This window comes from Phoca vitulina, unplaced genomic scaffold (genome assembly GCF_004348235.1).
Source record: "Phoca vitulina isolate PV1807 unplaced genomic scaffold, GSC_HSeal_1.0 scaffold36, whole genome shotgun sequence".
In the NCBI taxonomy this organism is placed as follows: domain Eukaryota; kingdom Metazoa; phylum Chordata; class Mammalia; order Carnivora; family Phocidae; genus Phoca; species Phoca vitulina.
In genome coordinates, this window is record NW_022589739.1 from 3,636,632 (window position 1) to 3,656,690 (window position 20,059).

At 43.2% G+C, this 20,059-nt stretch overlaps 1 protein-coding gene across 1 annotated transcript in view; it reads right to left on the minus strand.

Annotated features, from left to right (window-relative positions):
• SPON1 (spondin 1) overlaps window positions 1–20,059 on the minus strand; it is a 250,264-nt gene that overhangs the window by 167,869 nt on the left and 62,336 nt on the right. The window contains exon 3 of the mRNA XM_032427131.1: window positions 10,792–10,925. Coding sequence (XP_032283022.1) covers window positions 10,792–10,925 — 134 coding nt within the window. The remainder of the gene's footprint in view (window positions 1–10,791; window positions 10,926–20,059) is intronic.

Below are 20,059 nucleotides of genomic sequence, written 5' to 3' on the forward strand. Positions count from 1 at the left end.
AAAGGGGTGGGTACAGAGACATGCAGGAAGTGTGTTATTGCATACATTGTCCCCGTTAAGGAGGCATTATCAAAGAGGGCTGTGGATGGTACAAAGTGGGAGCCAGGTGAGACCACTGAAAGCCAAACACAAAAAAGCAAAGGTAGAGAAATCAGATCCGGGAAGTAGGTTTACCTAGCGACACAGCTGGTATGAAGGAAGAGTCCTCCAAGCAACGTGGACTGGAACAGCGGGGCCTGTTCAAGCACATTCTGACTCATCAGATTTCTACGTGGAGCCACAGATGTGTTTAATTTTATACATTGAGACCGATTTGCACACTGTGAGCATGCATGAATCCAGCTGCTTGAGCCACAGAAGCATGGGAGATAGGAAGAGAGTGAGTGGGAGACCCTGGCTGCCATTCCAAGGGCTCTGTCTGTTTGCTCTTGCTGGTTTCCTGATTCCATAGCCGCAAGACAAGACTCAGCCCTGTGGCTTTCATCTGGCGTTGTGGCCCAGTCACCCAATGCTCACCACTCCCCCATTTTTTCTGCACTCTGGAAGGCTTTTCTGGGTAGCTGGGACTTTGTTCAGTGTCTGGGTGTAATTATCACCAAACACCCTCTGACTTTAGGGAAAATAAATAAAAAAAAGGAAGGATGGACCTTGGACCATGTAGTAGATGATAGCTAACCACTCCTGCGCCCAAAACTGCATTTAGAGCAAGTCTGAGGTCATCGTTCATCACGCCGACTTAGGTTTTGAAAGGAAACCAAATGATGAATATAATGATTATTTCTGTTTCTGCTTCCCCCTCTTTTTCTCCTAAAAAACTGGCAATAGCACTAAAGTCAAATTAAACATCTGTTTGAAAAATAAGCCGGAGTGCTGATGACAGCTGTCTTGGCCTTACAAATGCACCGCAGCTGTCAAACTCTAAATTAACAAGATTTTCATTTATGAATAGCAGAGAACTAAGATATAAGAGAGCTTTTTCTCCTATTTTCCTGGCTTCCAGGGGCAGTCTGATGTGAAATCTTCGGGAAATGCCCAGGGACAAATGGAACTGCCTTCAGCCTGTACTAATCAATCATGGAAGGAGTGGGGAACGTTCTTTCCTTTTATGTCATTTCATTTCTTCATTGGCGTTATGTTGAGTGTTGTCCGTGGCAAGCAGGCTTGCAGGGAGGCTCACAATTCAGGGACAAGTCTCTGATTAGTAGTTAAAAATGAGTGGTGATGGAGCTGTGGGTCTCTGCAGAGGAACGTCTTCTACGGCACCGAGGACGCTTGGCTTGTCGTCAGCATCATCCGCTTCTCTGGAGGGCTTCTGCCCTTGCCCCTTCCAGCGGCAGTAATGAATGCCCAAGTTTATATGACTTGGTTCTACTGCAGTCCCATACTGGGTGCAAAGGATCTAATCAAGCCATTTTGGTGACAGGGTAGAAGATGCTAACTTGTTTCACACTTACTTCATGACCCTGAGAGACAAAGTAGACGTGGAACCAATTCTTTGTCCTTTTCTACCCTTGTCCCCGAGTCATCACTGTCCTTCTCAGGGATGGGGTGTGGCTCAGGAGTAGAATAACACATCTCTTGTGTGTATTGCCTGGTTTAAAAAAATAGACTAAATATATGTAGGTGTGACACCACTGGGTACTTTTTCATTGTTGCCCAAACGTTTCTAGTTTGATACTTTGATTATTCCATGTCAAAAATGCCCACGGGGGGAGGGGTGGTAAATAAATTGTGGAATATACAGATAATGGAACATTACTCAGATATATAAAGGAATGAGTACCAATACTTTGTTATAACATGGATCAACCTCAAAAACACTATGCTCCGTGAAAAAAGCCAGACGCAAAGGGCCACCTATTGTATGATTCCATTTATCTGAAAGATCGATCCGTAAATCCATAGAGACAGAATGCAGATTGATGGTTGCCAGGGGTTGTAGGCAGGAGAATGGGGAGAGACTGCTTACCGGGGGAGGGGTTTTACTCCTGGAGCGATGGCAATGTTCTGGAACGAGACGGAGGGGGCAGTTGCACAACACTGCGAATGTACTAAATGCCACGGAACTGATGCCTTTAAAATGGTTAATTTCACGTTATGTGAACTGAATCTTAATTTTTAAAAAATGTCCACAGGGTCAAAAGCTCATGCGTTTATCCCACCCTGACCGGGGCAGGGAAGGTACTAGTAGCTCTTGCTCCATCAGTGGGGGAGGACTGGAAGCCATCTTGCCGTGGGGCGCGGGGCCCTGGTGCACAATGGGGACGCGCTGCGTACTCTCGCCCCCGGCCCCTCGCAACGTTGGCGCGGTCGGTGGAGCCCGGCTTCAGGGTTCCACCTGCGCGTCGGTCTGCTGCCGAGCCTGGAGCTCTGTTTAACGCACTTCCTGTTTAACGCTTGCCAGTCCCACGCCGCCCCCCCACCCCCCCGGGGGGGCTGGGTCCTGCACCTGGGACTCCAGCTGCTGAATCACACTGCTGCCATTGGACCGCTCTCCTGCAACCGTGCCACTGCTGGCCTCGCAGGAACTCCTGGCATCTGGATTCTACCCGTTAGATGGTAGGTCTTCAGGCATCGAAATCTTCCTAAACCGAGCACATGTTGCCCTTTTAGCCATCGCCTCCATCTTTCCGAGTGCTGTCCCAGAACCAGCCACTTCAACAGGCTCAGGGGTCCCCAGCTCCTTTCTGGCCACTCCCGGTTTCCTTCCCTGGTCGGTCCTGCTGATGTCAAGAGCCTCCCTGACTTACGACGAGGACGCGGTGGTTCTTCTCAATACCTCATGCCAGAAAATTGTGGGGGAAGCTGCACCCCAGATCCTCCTAACGCTGCCAGCTTCCTCCAAATCATACACAGTCATCTCATGTGGGCCTCCTCTGTTATTTCCTTCTAAGATAAAAAGGGTTGGTGAGCTCTATGAAGTTACAAAGTATTATGAGTGTTCCCTAATTCCTCCTTAATACCCAGCCTCTCTTCCCAGGAATAAGCCTTTCTCTTGCCAGGTGCAGGGTTTGTTTTCACTTTCCAAATGGCAATTAGTTTCCTCCCTTAGGAAACAACATTCTCCCCCCACCTCCACGCCCCCAACAGACAGTCCCCTACCTCCTGGTTTACAGGAGGGGCTCTGAGCTCACTGACCTCAGAGACCAACTGAGGCGGAAGGCGGTGGGCAGGTGGGGGTCGGTCAAGCTCAGTCAGGGTAGTTCAGTGGTGTTTCGTTAACAACAAAGGCTTTGGCGTCAGGTGGAAGTGGGTTTAAGTCCCAGCTTTATCACCTAGCTGCTTTATTACCCTGAATATGAACTCTCTAAACCTTGGTTTTCTCATTGACAAAATGGGACAATCCTACAGAGAAAACAGAGAAGACCCTAGAGGCTTTTACGGGAATTAAGTGAGATAAGGCATACGGCGCACCTAGCCCAGTGCTTGGTGAGGAATATAAGCTGCCCACGTTGTCAGGCACACTGTCGATGCATCGGGCACCTCTGTACGCCGGCCTCCTCACATCCTCCCATCCTCCCATCCCAGCTCTGACCCCAATCACTGGGACAGCAGGGACCAGCTCTGCCCTACTGCAATTGCATGACGCACACTTCGTCCGCATGGGGCGCTCTTGCTTCCTGTCCCTGAGCTTCGCGATGCTACAGTCTGGGTTCAGAATCTGGTGACCACTCACCTGTGTACAACCCAGAAGTGCGTGGGGAGTTCACGTTGTGGGTCCAACCTTGATCACTGGAGGCTGGAAGCCAATGGATAATGGCCTCCCCCTCTATCCCTGGGCACACTGTTCTGAGACATGTGTCATAAGGCCTCTCAAAAGGTCCTGGTGGGATCAAGCACCAGTTGCCTACAGTGATGGCCAAGTTAATAACACTTGACTGAATCATGCCCTGCCTACCACCCGCCTCCCCTGCTCCTTGGGATCACTTCCCAAATAAACCACCTGAATACAAGCCTTTGTCTCAGCTGGGCTTTTCAGAGGGCCTGGGACAGGAATCAGCAGTGACTAAGTTGTTAGCACTGGGGTATGCGTTAGAGCATTTTCTAGAAAGTGCCAGAGAAAAAATATTTTACTGTTGCAACGTCTCAATTCTGTTGCTATAGCATGAAAGCAGCCCTAAACAATACCTAAATGAATGAATGTGGTTGTATTCCAATAAATCTTTATTCATGAAAACAGGCAGTGGGCTGGATTTGGCCGACATGCTGTGATTTGCCAATCCCTGCACCAGGGCCACCAAGAGGAATAAAATTGATCCCCTCCATGAGGCTCAGTCTCAGCACCTAGAAATGAGGCTGTCGAGGTGACTAAAACACGTCATGAAGGGCCTTGGACACCATGCTAACTGTATTTTTTGGCAATGGGTGACACTGAATAAGTTCTCCGATCTTGTGGCAGCTGCAGCTGGGAATAGGTGATGAAACTGGGCAAGAAATGCGTTGCTTCTTTTTGTACAACCCAGTCCTGCCATGGGGCCACATCCTTTGTACTCTTGGAGTGATACTTGTCATTGCCAAACTTCCCACCAGGGATTGTATCAACAGGGCAAAGCTCCCTTATCTGATACCCCCGAGGCCAGGTGCGGTTCAGAATTCAGAATATTTTTGGATTTCAGAAAGACAATACCATGCAAACTCCTTATATTTTGTACTATTTCCTATCAGGGTCTGGGGCAGCATCCAGCACATGAATATTTACACTAAAAGACCATGAACAACTTCAAGTCAGTTCTGGGCAGGTTCGGGCCCTCAATGAGTTTAAAAAAAAATCTTTTGGATTTTAGAGTTTCTTGGATTTCCAAATTGCCGATGAAAGACCGTGAACCTGATCTGTTTCGTATGTGATATCCTCAGACAGCCTCTGAGTCCTCAGTGCCTACACCCAGGAGGCTCTCAATAAATGTTACCAAGAGAATGAGCACACAGAAATGGCTGGAGCGCAGGGTTCATGGAGGGATTCAGGGCAAGAAGAGGCTGATCAGGGACTCTGGTAAAGGACATAGGGAGATTTAAATGCTCTGATTAAAATTCTGGACTTTATCTTGAAGGTGATGGAGAGCACCATTCAGCTTTGGTAGGTAAGTGGTATGACTCAGCTGCGCATGAGCACAGCAAGTCTTACCCCAGAGGCAGGAGCAGAGGGCAAGGAACCGGCGTGAGCAATGAGGTGGTTCTCGTAATACTGGGGCAAGAAGTGTCTGTGGATGAGGCCATGAATACGAAGCAAGTGGGAGACAGAAGAGACAGATCTGGCAACTAATGGTGTTGGGGGGAGAGAGTGAAGTCAGAGTTGAACCTGACCCAGGAGCACCGATCTGCGATGGTAGGGTACAGATCGCAGACTCTGGAGCCCCGACCTTCTGTTTAAATCGCAGCTCTGTCATATACCTGGCGACCTTGGGCAAGTTACTTACTCTCTCCTGTGCCTCAGTGCCCTCTAGAGTATCAGCTTCAGAGAGTGGCTCCGAGGATTACCTAAGTATTTGTAATGCCCCTAGAACAGCGCTTGGCTCTTGGCTATTAGTACTCCCGGGACCCTGTATCCAACCCCTATTTCATGAGGTGGAATTCCCCAAATGGTTCACCAGTGACTATCTCCTCAGGAGCAGGAGGACCCACATCTCAGACCCTCCCGGAAAGTTACGAATGGGTGTCAGAAACCCAGTAATAAACGTAGGTCATAAAGGTAATAAATGTATGAAAAGAGAGGATCACTTCAGGGGACAAAAGTTGTCAGATTTAAGGAGATGAGATTTCCCTCTGGTAGGGTCTGTACACAAGCATTCTATTCACAGAGGCTCTTTCCCTCAGTTGCTACTTTGCTATCACGTTTACAGCATTCTGGCAGCAATGTGGCATGCCGGGGCAACGTTAAATGCTGGGTCATTCATGTGAAGGGAGAAGGCTAGAAGGAGGTCTGCCTGGAAAGCCTGTAATTTAGAAATGTTCAAATCTTTGCATCTGAATGGAAAATGGAAATGGTGTCAGGTTTGCGCCAAAAGCAAAGTCGTAATTGCTATGTGCTTCCCTTCCTGCCCTCCTGGACTAAGGAACACAACTAACCAAGCAGGCTTCAGAGCTGTCATCTACAGAAATTTAGCAGACTCTGCAGCTTATCCTACGAGGAATATTAACCAAACACTGCAACACAAATGCTCCTTTTTGCAAGCGAGGGTTCTGCAAGAAAGTCGGCATCTCTCCTTTCATCTGTCCTGAGCTTTGCTGCCAGATTTAAGTGTCCTTACTAACTTTTTAATGAACTTTCCTCCCAGCATGTCAGTCCACTGTTTAATAACCACTAATGGCTCCCTCGTTCCTCTTGAATCAATCTCTTCATCTTGACACTAGAAGACCTCCATGACTTAGCAATGGATTTTAGCCCCCAAAGACCTTCTAATCTCACAGGGTCTGTCTCCCAGGGCTGCCATTCTTATTCTCACCTCAGTTTCACTAGGTCCACCCCCGTCACCTGGAATAACCTCATCCTTCTGTCCATTTATCCAAACCCTACTACAGCCTTCAAGATATACACTAACTTTCCAAGACACTCTGGTGCTCCCATTATTCCATTCCTCACTCATCTCCTTTCTGATTAACCACATTTAATTTGTCCCCAGTTCATGCTTGCCTTGGGCTTGCTAACCTTTGCATGCATATTTTTATTTATACCACAACCAGACTGAAAATACCTTGGAAGTCAGGATCGTTGTTTATACCCTGAGCCTTTCCCATGCTCTGGGCACATGGCAGGTACACAGGGAATACTGGTTGGCCAGTTCCCCAAATGCTGCCTTCTATGTGAAAAGAAGGAAACTTTCTCAGCTAGATCAAGAGTCCTTCTCGGGGCACTTACTTGGGTGGCTCAGTCAGTTAAGTGTCCAACTCTCTATTTTGGCTCAGGTCATGATCTCAGGGTTCCCACGCTGGGCATGGAGCCTGCTTAAGAATTTCTGTCTCCCTCTCCCCCACCCCGTTCTCTCTCCCTCCCTCTCTAAAAAAAAAAAAAAAAAAAAAAAGAGAGTCCTTCTCAACTTGATTAAAGCATCAATTTGAAACCTGTTCTTCATGTTATACGTAAAGAGTAAAAGATCATAGAATCCCCATTAAAATCAGGAATAAGCATGAACACCACCATTTAATGGTCTACTAGAGGTGACAGATAATAAACTAAGACATGAAAAGGAAACACAAGGTATACTTATTCATAATTTCTGCAAAGAATGAACGAATGAGCCATTAGAACTATCAAGAGAGCTCAACAGTGTCCAGATTCAAACTCAGAGTACAGAATCAATGGTTTTCCTAAACACAAGCAATCAATGATTAGAAAGTATAATAGGAACAAAAAAGGAGCCCATTCACAAAAGCACTGAAACTATAAAATACCTATGAGGAAAAAGCCACGCAAGAATGTGCAATCTCAATGAAGAAAAATCACAGTACTTTACTGAAGGATATAAAAGACCTAAATAAATAGGGGATATTCCATATTTCTGACTGGGGAAACATATTGTAGGGATGCTGACATTTCCCACACTAAACTATTAATTCAATGCAACCCCACTCAAAATTCCAATATAAGTTTTATTGAACTACAATGAACTTATTCTATGATTCGTTTGGAAATATGAATCTGCCTGAATGGCCGTGAACATTTTGAACTAGAAGATTAATGGGCGATGACTTGCTACCAAAACATAAAATAAAATTATGCTATAAAATGGTGTGGGTTTTGTGCAGGAATAGATAAAAAGACCAGCAGAACAGAACTGGACCTGTGTCAAGATTTTATATTTGATGAAGTAGCGTTTCAAGCAATTGGAGAAAGGACAAACTCTTCAATAAATGGATGTGGGACAACCAACTAGCCATTTTGAGAAACAGAAGTAGATATTGATTTCCCATCTGTGCCAGATATCTTTGGTTTGTTCCTCCAGATACCTTCTTAAAAAAAAAAAACCAACAAAAGAAAGGAAGAACATGGGGCTTTGGAGTTAAATGGATATGTGACTCAAGAAACTCGCCTGATTTCCCTGGGATCTCCTCTGTAAAATGGAAGTAGTTTGTTAGGAAGATTAAATCTGATAAAACCCGCTAGATGTGCCTGCTGAATTACTGGTACATAGAAAGTATTGGTTGACCTTTTCTCTCTCCTCCATCTGGCCCGTGGAACCTTGAGGGCCAAGAACATACGTCAGTTGTCTATATATCCTGCATGCCTGTGCAAATAGAAGCTCAGTTACATTTGTTGAAAGAACGAGGGACTGAACAAGCCACACTTGTTCATTGTTCATGGATAAACATATGTTCACATATGTTCATTGTTAACGGGTAAACAAGAGAGGCCTTTCTGGCTTCTGCCAGGAAGATCAAACACTTCTGGTTTGTGAGAACAGTAAGTCAAAGAAAACCAGAGATCTGAGCCAGAAGGATCAGGATTTTCAGAGCAGGAAGACTCACCACATAAATCTAACGTTTTCCAACTTTCTTCTTCAGAGCCCCAGGCTCTGCGGAGTGACCAGACAGCCAGGGGCAAGAGTGTGCGTACCAGAAAGCCACGCCGGGAACCTGGTCTCCAGGCTGAGACACCGAAAACAGCAGTGGACAATAGGCAGGCCACATAGGACCACAACAATAGAACTCTGACCCCCAAACTCAGCAGCAACCAGCCTGGGAACCACAACCCCTATAGTGTCAGCCAGAACGTTTAGGACTTGTCACTGACTACCAGCTCATCTCATTTTTGCCCCCATTGCCTCCTCTATTTCCAACTCAGGACCAACAAGAGAAAGCCAGCTATGCTCTCCAAACCAATTACATAAGATGCTCTACTCTCAGTTATCCTGCTTCCAGCTTCCCCATGCTAATAACCTCCCTCCAATCAGAACATACCTGCAGTCTGCCCTTTTATTCCCCTACAAAGATTTCCCACCCCTCGGCTAGTCTTGGAGTCCTTGCCAAATGCTACTGATGGCAGCTGACTCCCTTGCTATGTAGCCAGCACTCTGTAAATAGCCCCTGTTGGTTCTCATTTCAGTGGCCTTTATTTCCACAGGCTTTCTCCCATATTTCAGCTAGATACTAGATACATGTTATATACTGGGGTTTATATATAAGGTTTCACATTTAAAAGTTCTACTGCTAATTCTTTTTTTTTTTTCCCACCAATACAGATTGATGCCAAGAGACAAACTTCTCAAGGAATCTGAGTAAGCACGTTCAGCTTGCATCAAACTAAGAAACAAGTGATATATGGATAGGTGGCAGCAAAGGGAGGCTAGACAAAGACAGGGCTGGGCCTGGACAATGGACAGAGGCTTCCAGAGACCTCATTGGGCTTTTTTTTTTTTTTTTTCATAAGCCAGGCACAGCTGAGTCCAGAAGCTGCAGGGACTGGACTGCCTGGTTGGAATGCCTCCTTAGTAGCCCCTCAGAGGTGGGCTGAATTCAACCACAGTTCTAAGACTGTAGAAATGTCCACCTGCCAGAGGTGTAGACAGATGAACCAAATATATAAGTAAGGCCCCAGAGGACTCAAATAAGAGGAAGATGGTTGGGAATTTTCATGGGAAAATGGCTTCTTGGATGCTGGGACTGGAGCCTTGTCCATCTACCTATGACAATTTGCCTGTCTGAAATCCTAAAATTCCCAGTATCCCTCTACACGGTCTTTAAATCTATTTAAAATAGGTTATGTATGGCGGCATTTCCCAAACTGGTGAATGTTAATATATGTCTCAGAAAAAAAGGAGTCAAATAAGTTTGGGAAATGCTGGTGAAACCAAGTTAAACACATTTCATTTGAGTAGAACTTTGCAAAACCTTGAATCTGCTAATATATGTTGTGAATCTGTAAGAAGGGGATATAGTCTACAGCATTTTCCAAACTTACTTAACTGTAGAAATTGGTTTCCTGCCCACCTATTTACATCTCTCTGAACATCATCCCACGGCATACCATTTTGGAGACACAGGTTTGAGATAATGCTACTTTCACAGGAAAACTATTAGCTGGTTAACACCTTTTTTTTTAAACAAACATTTTATTTATTTGAGAGAGAGAGCGCGTGCACACGAGTATGCACACAAGTGGGCAGAGGGGCAGATGGAGAGGGAGAGGCAGAGAATCTCAAGCAGACTCTGCGCTGAGAGCTGAGCCCAATGCAGGACTTGATCTCATGTCCCCGAGATCATGACGTGAGCCGAAACCAAGAGTCAGACACTTAACCAACTGAGCCACCCAGGTGCCCCCAAGTTAACACCTCTTATCATGCATTGTAACTTAACAAAGGGAGGATCAGGAGACCAGATAGGAAGTGGCACATGAGGGCAGTTTTGAGGATAAGAGGAAGAAAATAAGATCATAAAGGAGGGCCAGAGACTAAAGAGGTTACAGTTAGGTCTCAGGTCAGCCTAGCGCAATTTAAGGATAGTGGTGTTAAATTACAGCTGGAGGAAGTCAGAGATTATCCTTACCTGATTTGTAATTTTTCTTAGCTAGCACTAGTATCAATATCTCTAGAAGCTAGAGCGTGGCCAGGAGAATCACTGAATTCGAGAATCACTGCAATCTCCATATTAGAGATTTGGGCGAATGGTTCTTTTTATAGCGTTTCATCAGTGATGGCCCTTGACCCCATTTCAGAGTTGAGGTAACTAAGGGCAGAGGGCTGATGCCACTCATCTGATGCCCCAACAAAGCCACTTTTCTTTCTGCAACCCCACCATGAAGTCTTTGACAGACTGCAGGGAGGGAGAGTGAAGTGTTCTAATGACCCCTTATTCACTTACTTGAGAATCACACAGCCTGTTCCTGCTGGTGGTGCTATCCAGAACACCTGGATCCGTGTCCTCCTCCGTGGGGTGCTTTCAGTGACCGCGACAGGGCAGTTACTCATAAACTGTGTTTCTTCTTCATCTATGATCTATGGAAAGTAAACACATTAAAATGCAATGTCACTTTGGGAAGGCTCTTTCTTAAGTTTCCGAGCTGACACTTCCTTAATTTTATTTTTAAACCTGTCGTTGTGTGTTAGCAGCTCTATATCCCCAGACACCAGAATAGTGCCTGGTGTAGAGTTCCAGTCAATGCTTGTTGAATTAACATGAGGGCAAGGATTTGGCACATGTGCTCTGCTCTCTGGGACCAGGATCTAGTGTCAGCACTTTGAGGAACAGGCCACTAGGTGATGATCTTGCTTATTTCACTATCATAACCGGGTCCCGCTTCAGGGGAGGAGGAAGAGGAGGAGGAGAAGGAGGAAGAGGAGGGGGGAGGGCATAATCCAAAGCCAACACTCTCTAAATAGCTAAAATCTGTAATTCAGCTACAGTTTTAGAACTTGAAATTGAAATGCTAAAAGAAAACACCCCTTTGGAGGAAGTCCACCAAAGTACATAAACTCCATCCCAGCTTCATGGCACTGTTTACTTGGCAGTCTCTACCTCCTGAGTTTGTGCATTGTGTTGGTGTTCTCCCAAGTTAACCATCAAGGTTTCCTTGGACACTGCAAAAAAACTGGTAGCCATTCCCATTCCCCAAGACTGGTTCAGCATTTCTCCGTTTGCTTCTGGGTCTGCTGCCAGAATTTGCTTATTCCTCTAGTACTATTACAGACTGTTAGACCTGGAAGGATCCCTTGGGGGAAATCATCTAAATCCAATAGGTCTTAAGCGCCAACTCCAATTGATTGGAAGTAGCTGTGTCATGAGTAGTGCTAATAACAATAACAGATAACATTTATTGAGTGTTTAGTATGTGCTAGGCACTAAGCTAAGTGCTTTATCTGAATTACTCATTTAATCTTCAAATACAATTTAATAAGAATATCCATATTGTATTTATTTTACTTTTAAAAATTCATATTCCTTTTAGGACAGCAGGTAAAAAAAATGAAGTCACTCAAACTCCTTAGTTCATCATATATTTTTATCCCTGGACAAAGCAAAAGCAATCTTCTATTATATTTTATTTATCTCTATATTCTTTATCCTACTCCCACTTATATATGTCCTCCTGAGTGTGTGTGTATATATATAAACATACATATGTTTATATAATAATGTATATATAAAATATGTGTATATATTATATATATTATGTGTATATATATATATACACATATATATGTAACTCACTTGAAGTTACATAGAATTGTTTTGTGTTTTAATGTTTCTTTCACTTAATCTTATGCTTTTAAGATACAGGTTTCCCCCACTATCTGAAAGTAGAGCATACCTATGAAATCTTTTGTAAGCTGGAATGGTATAAACTGAAGAAGCAGTTACCATGAATTTATATGGAAAATTTTTTGAGTGTTCCCAGACCCCAAAAATAACCTCTCTTAGGCTTTTCTGATACCTTAGGACACATCTTGCAAACAGATGCATAAAATAAATCAAGATACCCAGATGTTCACAGACACAGTTCAAAGCTATATGGGGCTGAATGCTGAGGTGCTGAGTGTAGTATAGCCTTATTTCTCTTGCTGCTCAGGTGTGCACTGCCTTTAAACAGCTCACTGCAGAATAAATGCTGAGTGCTATTTTCACTTTTTGCCTTTTTCATAAAAGTGAAAATCCTCTTTGGATTTCTTTCAGTTGTGAAAACAGGTACTAGCGTAGGTCTTCCGTAAAAGCAAAGTGGTATAACATGAACTTTCATAAAAGTGGGGATACCTGTATGTCAAAATTACTATATGTGAATGTAATTCATTGCTTCTGACTGCAGCCCAGTATTCCACTGCATGCATAGACCACACTTTACTTATCCATTCTCCCCGTGAGGCACAGTCAGCTGACTTCCAGATCTTTACCTCCACAAACACTGCTGCAATGAAGCTCTTCATGCTGCTCTACTTGCGAACCCACATGAGAGCTTCTCAGCAATATAAACCATGTAGTGGGAGGTTCACCCAGAGGTTCGTCTTACTTTTGGAATTCTTCATTCAACAGAAATAACTTTCATCTAGTCAAATTCATCAATTTCTCTCCTATGGCTTGCACTTTTGTGGTCTTGCCTTAAAAAACAGACCACTAAGATATTTTCCAGTATTTTTTTCCCCATTAGCTTTATAATTTTACCTTTCACATTTAGGTCTTCTATCCATTTAGAGTTTATTTTTTAATAAAATGGAGTAGGGCTCCAACTCCATTTTCTCCACACTGTGAGCTACTTTAAAAAATTAATAAACTTAATTTTTAAGAGCAGTTTAGGTTTATAGCAAAATTGAGCAGAAAATGCAGAGTTTCCATAGACCCCCTGTCCCCACACATGAACAACCTTCCCTATTATCAACATCCAGCCCCAGACTGGTACATTTGTTACAGCTGATGAACCTACATCAACATATCATCATCACCCAAAGTCCAGAGTTTACATGAGGGTCACTCCTGGTGCTGTTTATTCTATGGGTTTTGACAAATGTATAATGACATGCATTCACCACTGAGGTTTCATAGTATTGTATTGAATAGTGTCACTACCTTAAAAATCCTTGGTGCTCTGCCTATTCATCCTTCCCTCTCTCCAACCCCTGACAACCAGTAATCTTTTGTTATAATTGCTTATTAGTTCCAGGAGGTTTTTTTTGATTCTTTCAGACTTTCCTATGTAGACAATCATGTCATCTGAGAAAAGAGTTTTAATTCTTCCTTCTCAATCTGTATACATTTTATTTCCTTTTCTTGTCTTATTGCATTATCTAGAATTTCCAGTGTAATGTTGAAAAGTAGTGGTGAGAGGGGATATGCTCACCTTGTTCTTGATCTTATTGAGAAAACTTCAAGTTTCTTACCAGTAACTATGCTATTAGGAATAGGTTTTGTTTGTAGATGTGCTTTATCAAGTTGAGATATTCCTCTCCATTCCTAGTTTGCTGAGGGTTTTTATCATGAGTGGATGTTGGGTTTTGTCAAATGCTTTTTCCACATCTATTGATAATGATCACATTTTTCTTCTTTAGTCTGCTGAAGTGATGGATTATGTTAATTGATATTTAAATGTTGAACCAGCCTTGCATTACCTGGGATAAATTCCACTTGGTTATGGTATATATTCTTCCTGTACATTGTTGGATTTGATTTGCTAACATTGTGTTGAGGAATTTTGCATCTATATTCATGAGAAATAGAAGTCTAGAGTTTTCTTTTTTTTGCAAAGTCTTTGGTTTTGGTGTTAGGGTGACACAGGCATCATAGAATGAGTTAGAAAGTAGAGTTTTGGTATAATTTCTTCATTAAATGTTTGGTAGAATTCATCAGTGAACCCATCTGGGTCTGGTACTTTCTGTTTTGGGGAGATTACTAATTATTGATTCAATTCTTTAATAGATATAGACCTATTTAGATTGTCTATTTCTTCTTGTTTAAGTTTTGACAGATTGTGTCTCTCAAGGAATTGGGTCTGTTTCATGTAGGTTATCAAATTTGTGGGCACAGAGTTGTTCACAATAGCTCTTTATTATTCCTTTAGTGTCCATTGGATCTGTAATAATGCTCCTTCTTTCATTTCTGATATTAGTGATTTTTGTCTTCTCTCTTTTTTTTTTTTAGTTAGCTTGGCTGGGGGCTTATCAATTTTTTTGATCTTTTCAAAGAGCCAATCTTTTGGTTTTGTTGGTTTTCTCTATTGATTTCTTGTTTTCAATTTCATTGATTTCTGCTCTCATTTTCATTACTTCTTTTCCTCTGCTTACTTTGGATGTAATTTTCTTTTCTTTTTCTAGGGAGGAAGCTGAGATTATTGCTCTTATATCTTTTTCTTTTCTAATATATACATTCAGTGCTACAAATTTCCCTTAAGCATTGCTTTTGCTGCATTCCACAAATTTTGATAAGTTGTATTTCCATTTTCATTTAGTTTAAAATATTTTTAAAGTTCTTTTGAAATTTCTTCCTTGATCCATGTGTTGGTTAGAAATGTGTTGTTTATGGGGATTTTCCAGCTATCGTTCTGTTATTGATTTCTAGTTTAATTTCATTGTGGTCTGAGAGCAGACATTGTATGATTTCTGTCCTTTTAAATTCGTTAAGGTGTATTTTATGGTCCAGAATGTGGTATATCCCAGTCTTATAATTCCAACATCTCTGCCATGTCTGCTTCTTATGCTTTCTCTGTCTTTCCAAATTGTGTTTTTTTTGCCTTTTAGTATGCTTTTAATTTTTTGTTGAAAGGTGGATATGTCGTTCTGGGTAAAAAGAATTGAAGTAAATAGGCCTTTAGTAATGTGGTGGTAAGGTGTTGGGGAGGGGAAGTGTTCTCCAGTGCTGTGAACTCTGGGACAACCACTAAAAAAGCAAATAAAAAAAAAATATAATTGATTTGCTAAGAAAAGAGAGAAAATAGAATCATATAAAATGGTCAAAGACAAAAATGACAGAAGTGTGAAAGACAAAAATAAAAACAAACAAAAAGGTAAACAGAAAACAAGTATGGCAAATATTAATCCAACTATATCAATAATCACCTTAAATATCAATAGTCTAAATATACCAACTAAAAGATTGTCAGAGTGAATCAAAATCAAGACCTTGATATATTGTCCACAAGAAACCCACTTTAAATATAAAGACACATGTAATTAAAAGCAGAATGATAGAGAAAGATACACAATGCTAACACTAATTGTAAGAAATCAAGAGTAGCTATATTAATATCAGAGCAGACATCAGAGCAAGGAATGTTATCAAGCATAAGAGGAGCATTACAAAATGATAAAGGGGTCAATATTCTAAGAAGACATACTAATCCTTAGTGTGTATGCACCTAACAAGAGAGCATCAAAATATGTGAGGTGAAAACATAAAATTCAAACAGAATTTGAGTTCCTGGAAGTAAAATTCAAAAATTTTGTCCCTCATCCCCACCCCAATGATTGGGTGCCTCTGGAGTTTTTATCTCTCAGAACTGTCCACACTGAGCCTCTAACAATCTAGCAATTATAGTTTAGGTTTTCCTATGCTGGCATGTGGAGATTTCTGCTCTGGTAAGTTGTGATCCTCTGTATCGTCCTGTCTCCCCAGTATTGGGGGCAGTGGTTTGCCCTGTGAACTAACTTCTCTGATGGATCTAAGGGCTGTTGATTTTTCAGTTTGCTTAGCTTTTTACTTGCTATTAGGATGCAGTGTTGACTTCCACTTCTTACATGTGGGATGGGACATCAGAAGTCCACACTGTGAGTTACTTTTATGCTACTTAATTCATCTTTGCCCCACTTTTTGTGATGCCACCTCTGTCATATATAGAATGACAACATAAGTTATTGACCAAACAAGGATGAAAAGGCTGTTATTAATCATTGTTCTGGGATAATAGGCAAAACTGAGACTTTCCCAGGCAAATGGGGCATATATTCAACCTAATCATGTACCAGGTTCCCAAACACTCATATTGTTTCTGGGCTTTCTGTTTTAGTCTCCTGCCCATCCCCTGCCCATGGTACTATATTTTAACATCTAGAAGGGCAAGTCCCCTTTCCTTACTCTTCTTTATCAACACGGTGTTATCTATTTGTAGGTCTTTATTTTTACATATATAGTATACAAACTCTAAAAACTCCCTTACTTCTCTGTCATTTTATCTTCCTGATGTGATGAAATCCCAACCTTAGATAAACTGTTCACCCCATGATAAGGCCAGTTGTCTTCTATATTAACTGACTTCTAGCCTTGAGTCTGCCCTGCTACCTGGCTGTGTGTATCTGATAAAACCTCAGCAGGTTAGACTCTGGTCAAATACTTCCCATTTGTTATTTTACTTTCCCATTCTTGACAATGATGATTTCAAATCTTCTCGACTCTCCCCAAACCTCCAACTTTTATCTCTCCTCTTTACTTATTGTTTTACCTTGTGTCTTTACAGAAAAAATCAGAAGTCATCAGATGTAGAATCCTTCATTTTCTCATTTGCATCCACCCTGTCCTCCTTCTTGCTGTTATAATAGAGGAACCTTACTTTTCTTACATTTCTGCTTTGCTCCCATCACTTCTTCCTGACTCTAAGAATGAATTTTCTCCCCTCCAGATTCAACTTTTGCCCCAGTGGACTCATTCCCGATAGCCTGTTAAGCATATTTGAGTCTCTCCCATTTAAAAATTAAGTGACTCTGAGTTATCCCTTCATTCCTCCCCAGTTACGGTGTTCTCTCTCTCCTCTCCATTGCAATCAAATTACTTGAAGGAGGGGGGGAGGGGAAAGATGGCGGAGGAGTAGGGGACCCTATTTCAACTGGTCCCCGGAATTGAGCTGGATATCTACCAGACCACTCTGAGCACCCACGAAACCAGCCTGAGATGTAAGAAGATCTGGATCTCTACAAACAGAATATCGCAGGCAGTTGGTTTTGAGGTACGAAGCGGAGAGCCGTGATTCCGCGGGCAGATATCGGAGGATAAACGGCGGCGGGAGGGTGCCTGGCCGTGGGGATCCTACACTGCCGGGGAGCGACAGCCTCGCGCGCTGCCGACGGGCACAGACTCGCAGACGGGTAGCGTCGGGAAAGGACTTTAGGGCAGCCCCTGGGGTGGAAAACCAGACCGGCGGGGTCACACGCACGCGAACTGCAGCCACCCGGACAGAAACCGGAGCGCCGGTCGCGCGCACATGAACTGCAGCCTCCAAGACGGAAACCCCATGCGCTGGGGTCGCGCCGGTGAACTGAAACCCCCGGGGTGGAAACCCCGAGCAGCCAAGTCGTGCGCGCGCGAACTGCAGTCCCCGGGACAGAACCCCAAGCGGCGGGGTCACGCACACGCGCGAACTGGGAGCGGCTGGCGGTTTTAGAAGCACAAAGGGCAGAGACGTGTCCCGACCTGGAGGCAGGACTGGGAGCGCTGCGGAGGGGCGCACAACCCAGGACGCTGCAGTTTATAGCAGCACGGACAGAAACGGAGACGGTGTGGCCTGGAGAGCTCACTGAAGAACAGACTGCGGTCTCTCTGCTCTGAGGCAGAGGGTTGGAAACGGTCTCTTCTGCTCTGACTCGCGGAAGAGACGTGGAAAGCCGCCAGGGAAAGGCGCCAGAGAACAAAAGCCCCAAAGACTGATTCCCGCTGAGCCCATCCCCCGCCACAGGGGCGCAGGGCAACTCCACCCAAACAGGGTTGCCTGAGTAACAGCGCGGCAGGCCCCTCCCCCAGAAGACAGGCTGGGAAAACAAGAGGCCAGCAACCCTAAGGTCCCAAGAAAACAGGTGCATCTTGCTTGGGTTCTGGTCAATAATTTCGACTCTATACATTCCCTCAAACACCCATCAACAGAATGACTAGGAGGAGGAGCCCCCAAAACAGAAAAGACTCAGAGATTATGACTTATGCTGCAGATTTACAAATGGATGCAGATATAACCAAGATGTCAGAGATGGAATTCAGGCTAGCAATTGTGAAGACAATGGCTAGAATGGAGAAATCAATTAATGGCAACATAGAGTCTCTAAGGGCAGAAATAAAAGGTAAATTGGCAGAATTTAAAAATGCTATCAATGAGATCCAATCCAATCTAGATAATCTAACAGCTAGGGTAACTGAGACAGAAGAGAGAATAAGCGATCTGGAAGACAGTATAATAGATAAAAAGGGAAAAGAAATGTCTATGCTACCCAGAGCAATCTATACCTTCAATGCCATCCCGATCAAAATTCCAATGACATTTTTCAAAGTGCTGGAACAAACAATCCTAAAATTTGTATGGAATCAGAAAAGACCCCGAATCGCCAAGGAGATGTTGAAAAAGAAAAACAAAGCTGGGGGCATCACGTTGCCCGATTTCAAGCTATATTACAAATCAGTGATCACCAAGACAGCATGGTACTGGCACAAAAACAGACATACAGACCAATGGAACAGAATAGAGAACCCAGATATGGACCCTCAACTCTATGGTCAAATAATCTTTGACAAAGCAGGAAAAAACATGCAATGGAAAAAAGACAGTCTCTTCAATAAATGGTGCTGGGAAAACTGGACAGCCACATGCAGAAGAATGAAACTCGACCATTCTCTAACACCACTCACAAAGATAAACTCAAAGTGGATGAAAGACCCCAATGTGAGACAGGAATCCATCAAAATCCTAGAGGAGAACATAGGCAGTAACCTCTTTGACATCGGCCACAGCAAGTTCTTTCAAGATACATCTCCAAAAGCTAGTGAAACAAAAGCGAAAATGAACTTTTGGGACTTCATCAAGATAAAAAGCTTCTGCACAGCAAAGGAAACAGTCAACAAAACAAAGAGGCAACCCACAGAATGGGAGAAGATATTTGCAAATGACACTACAGATAAAGGGCTGGTATCCAAAATCTACAAAGAACTTCTCAAACTCAACACCCAAAAAACAAATAATCAAGTCAAAAAGTGGGCAGAAGAGATGAACAGACACTTCTCTGAAGAGGACATACAAATGGCTAACAGACACATGAAAAAATGTTCATCATCATTAGCCATCAGGGAAATCCAAATCAAAAGCACACTGAGATACCACCTTACACCAGTTAGAATGGCCAAAATGGACAGGGAAAGAAACAACAAATGTTGGAGAGGTTGTGGAGAAAGGGGAACCCTCTTACACTGTTGGTGGGAATGCAAGTTGGTACAGCCACTTTGGAAAACAGTGTGGAGGTTCCTCAAAAATTTAAAAATAGAGCTACCCTATGACCCAGCAATTGCACTACTGGGTATTTACCCCAAAGACACAGATGTAGTGAAAAGAAGGGCCATATGCACCCCAATGTTCATAGCAGCAATGTCCGCAATAGCCAAACTGTGGAAAGAGCCGAGATGCCTTTCAACAGATGAATGGATAAAGAAGATGTGGTCCATATATACAATGGAATATTACTCAGCCATCAGAAAAGATGAATACCCAACTTTTACATCAACATGGATGGGACTGGAGGAGATTATGCTAAGCGAAATAAGTCAAGCAGAGAAAGTCAATTATCATATGGTTTCACTTATTTGTGGAACATAAGGAATAACATGGAGGACATTGGGAGAAGGAAGGGAAAAATGGCGGGGGGGAATTGGAGGGAGAGATGAACCATGAGAGACTATGGACCTG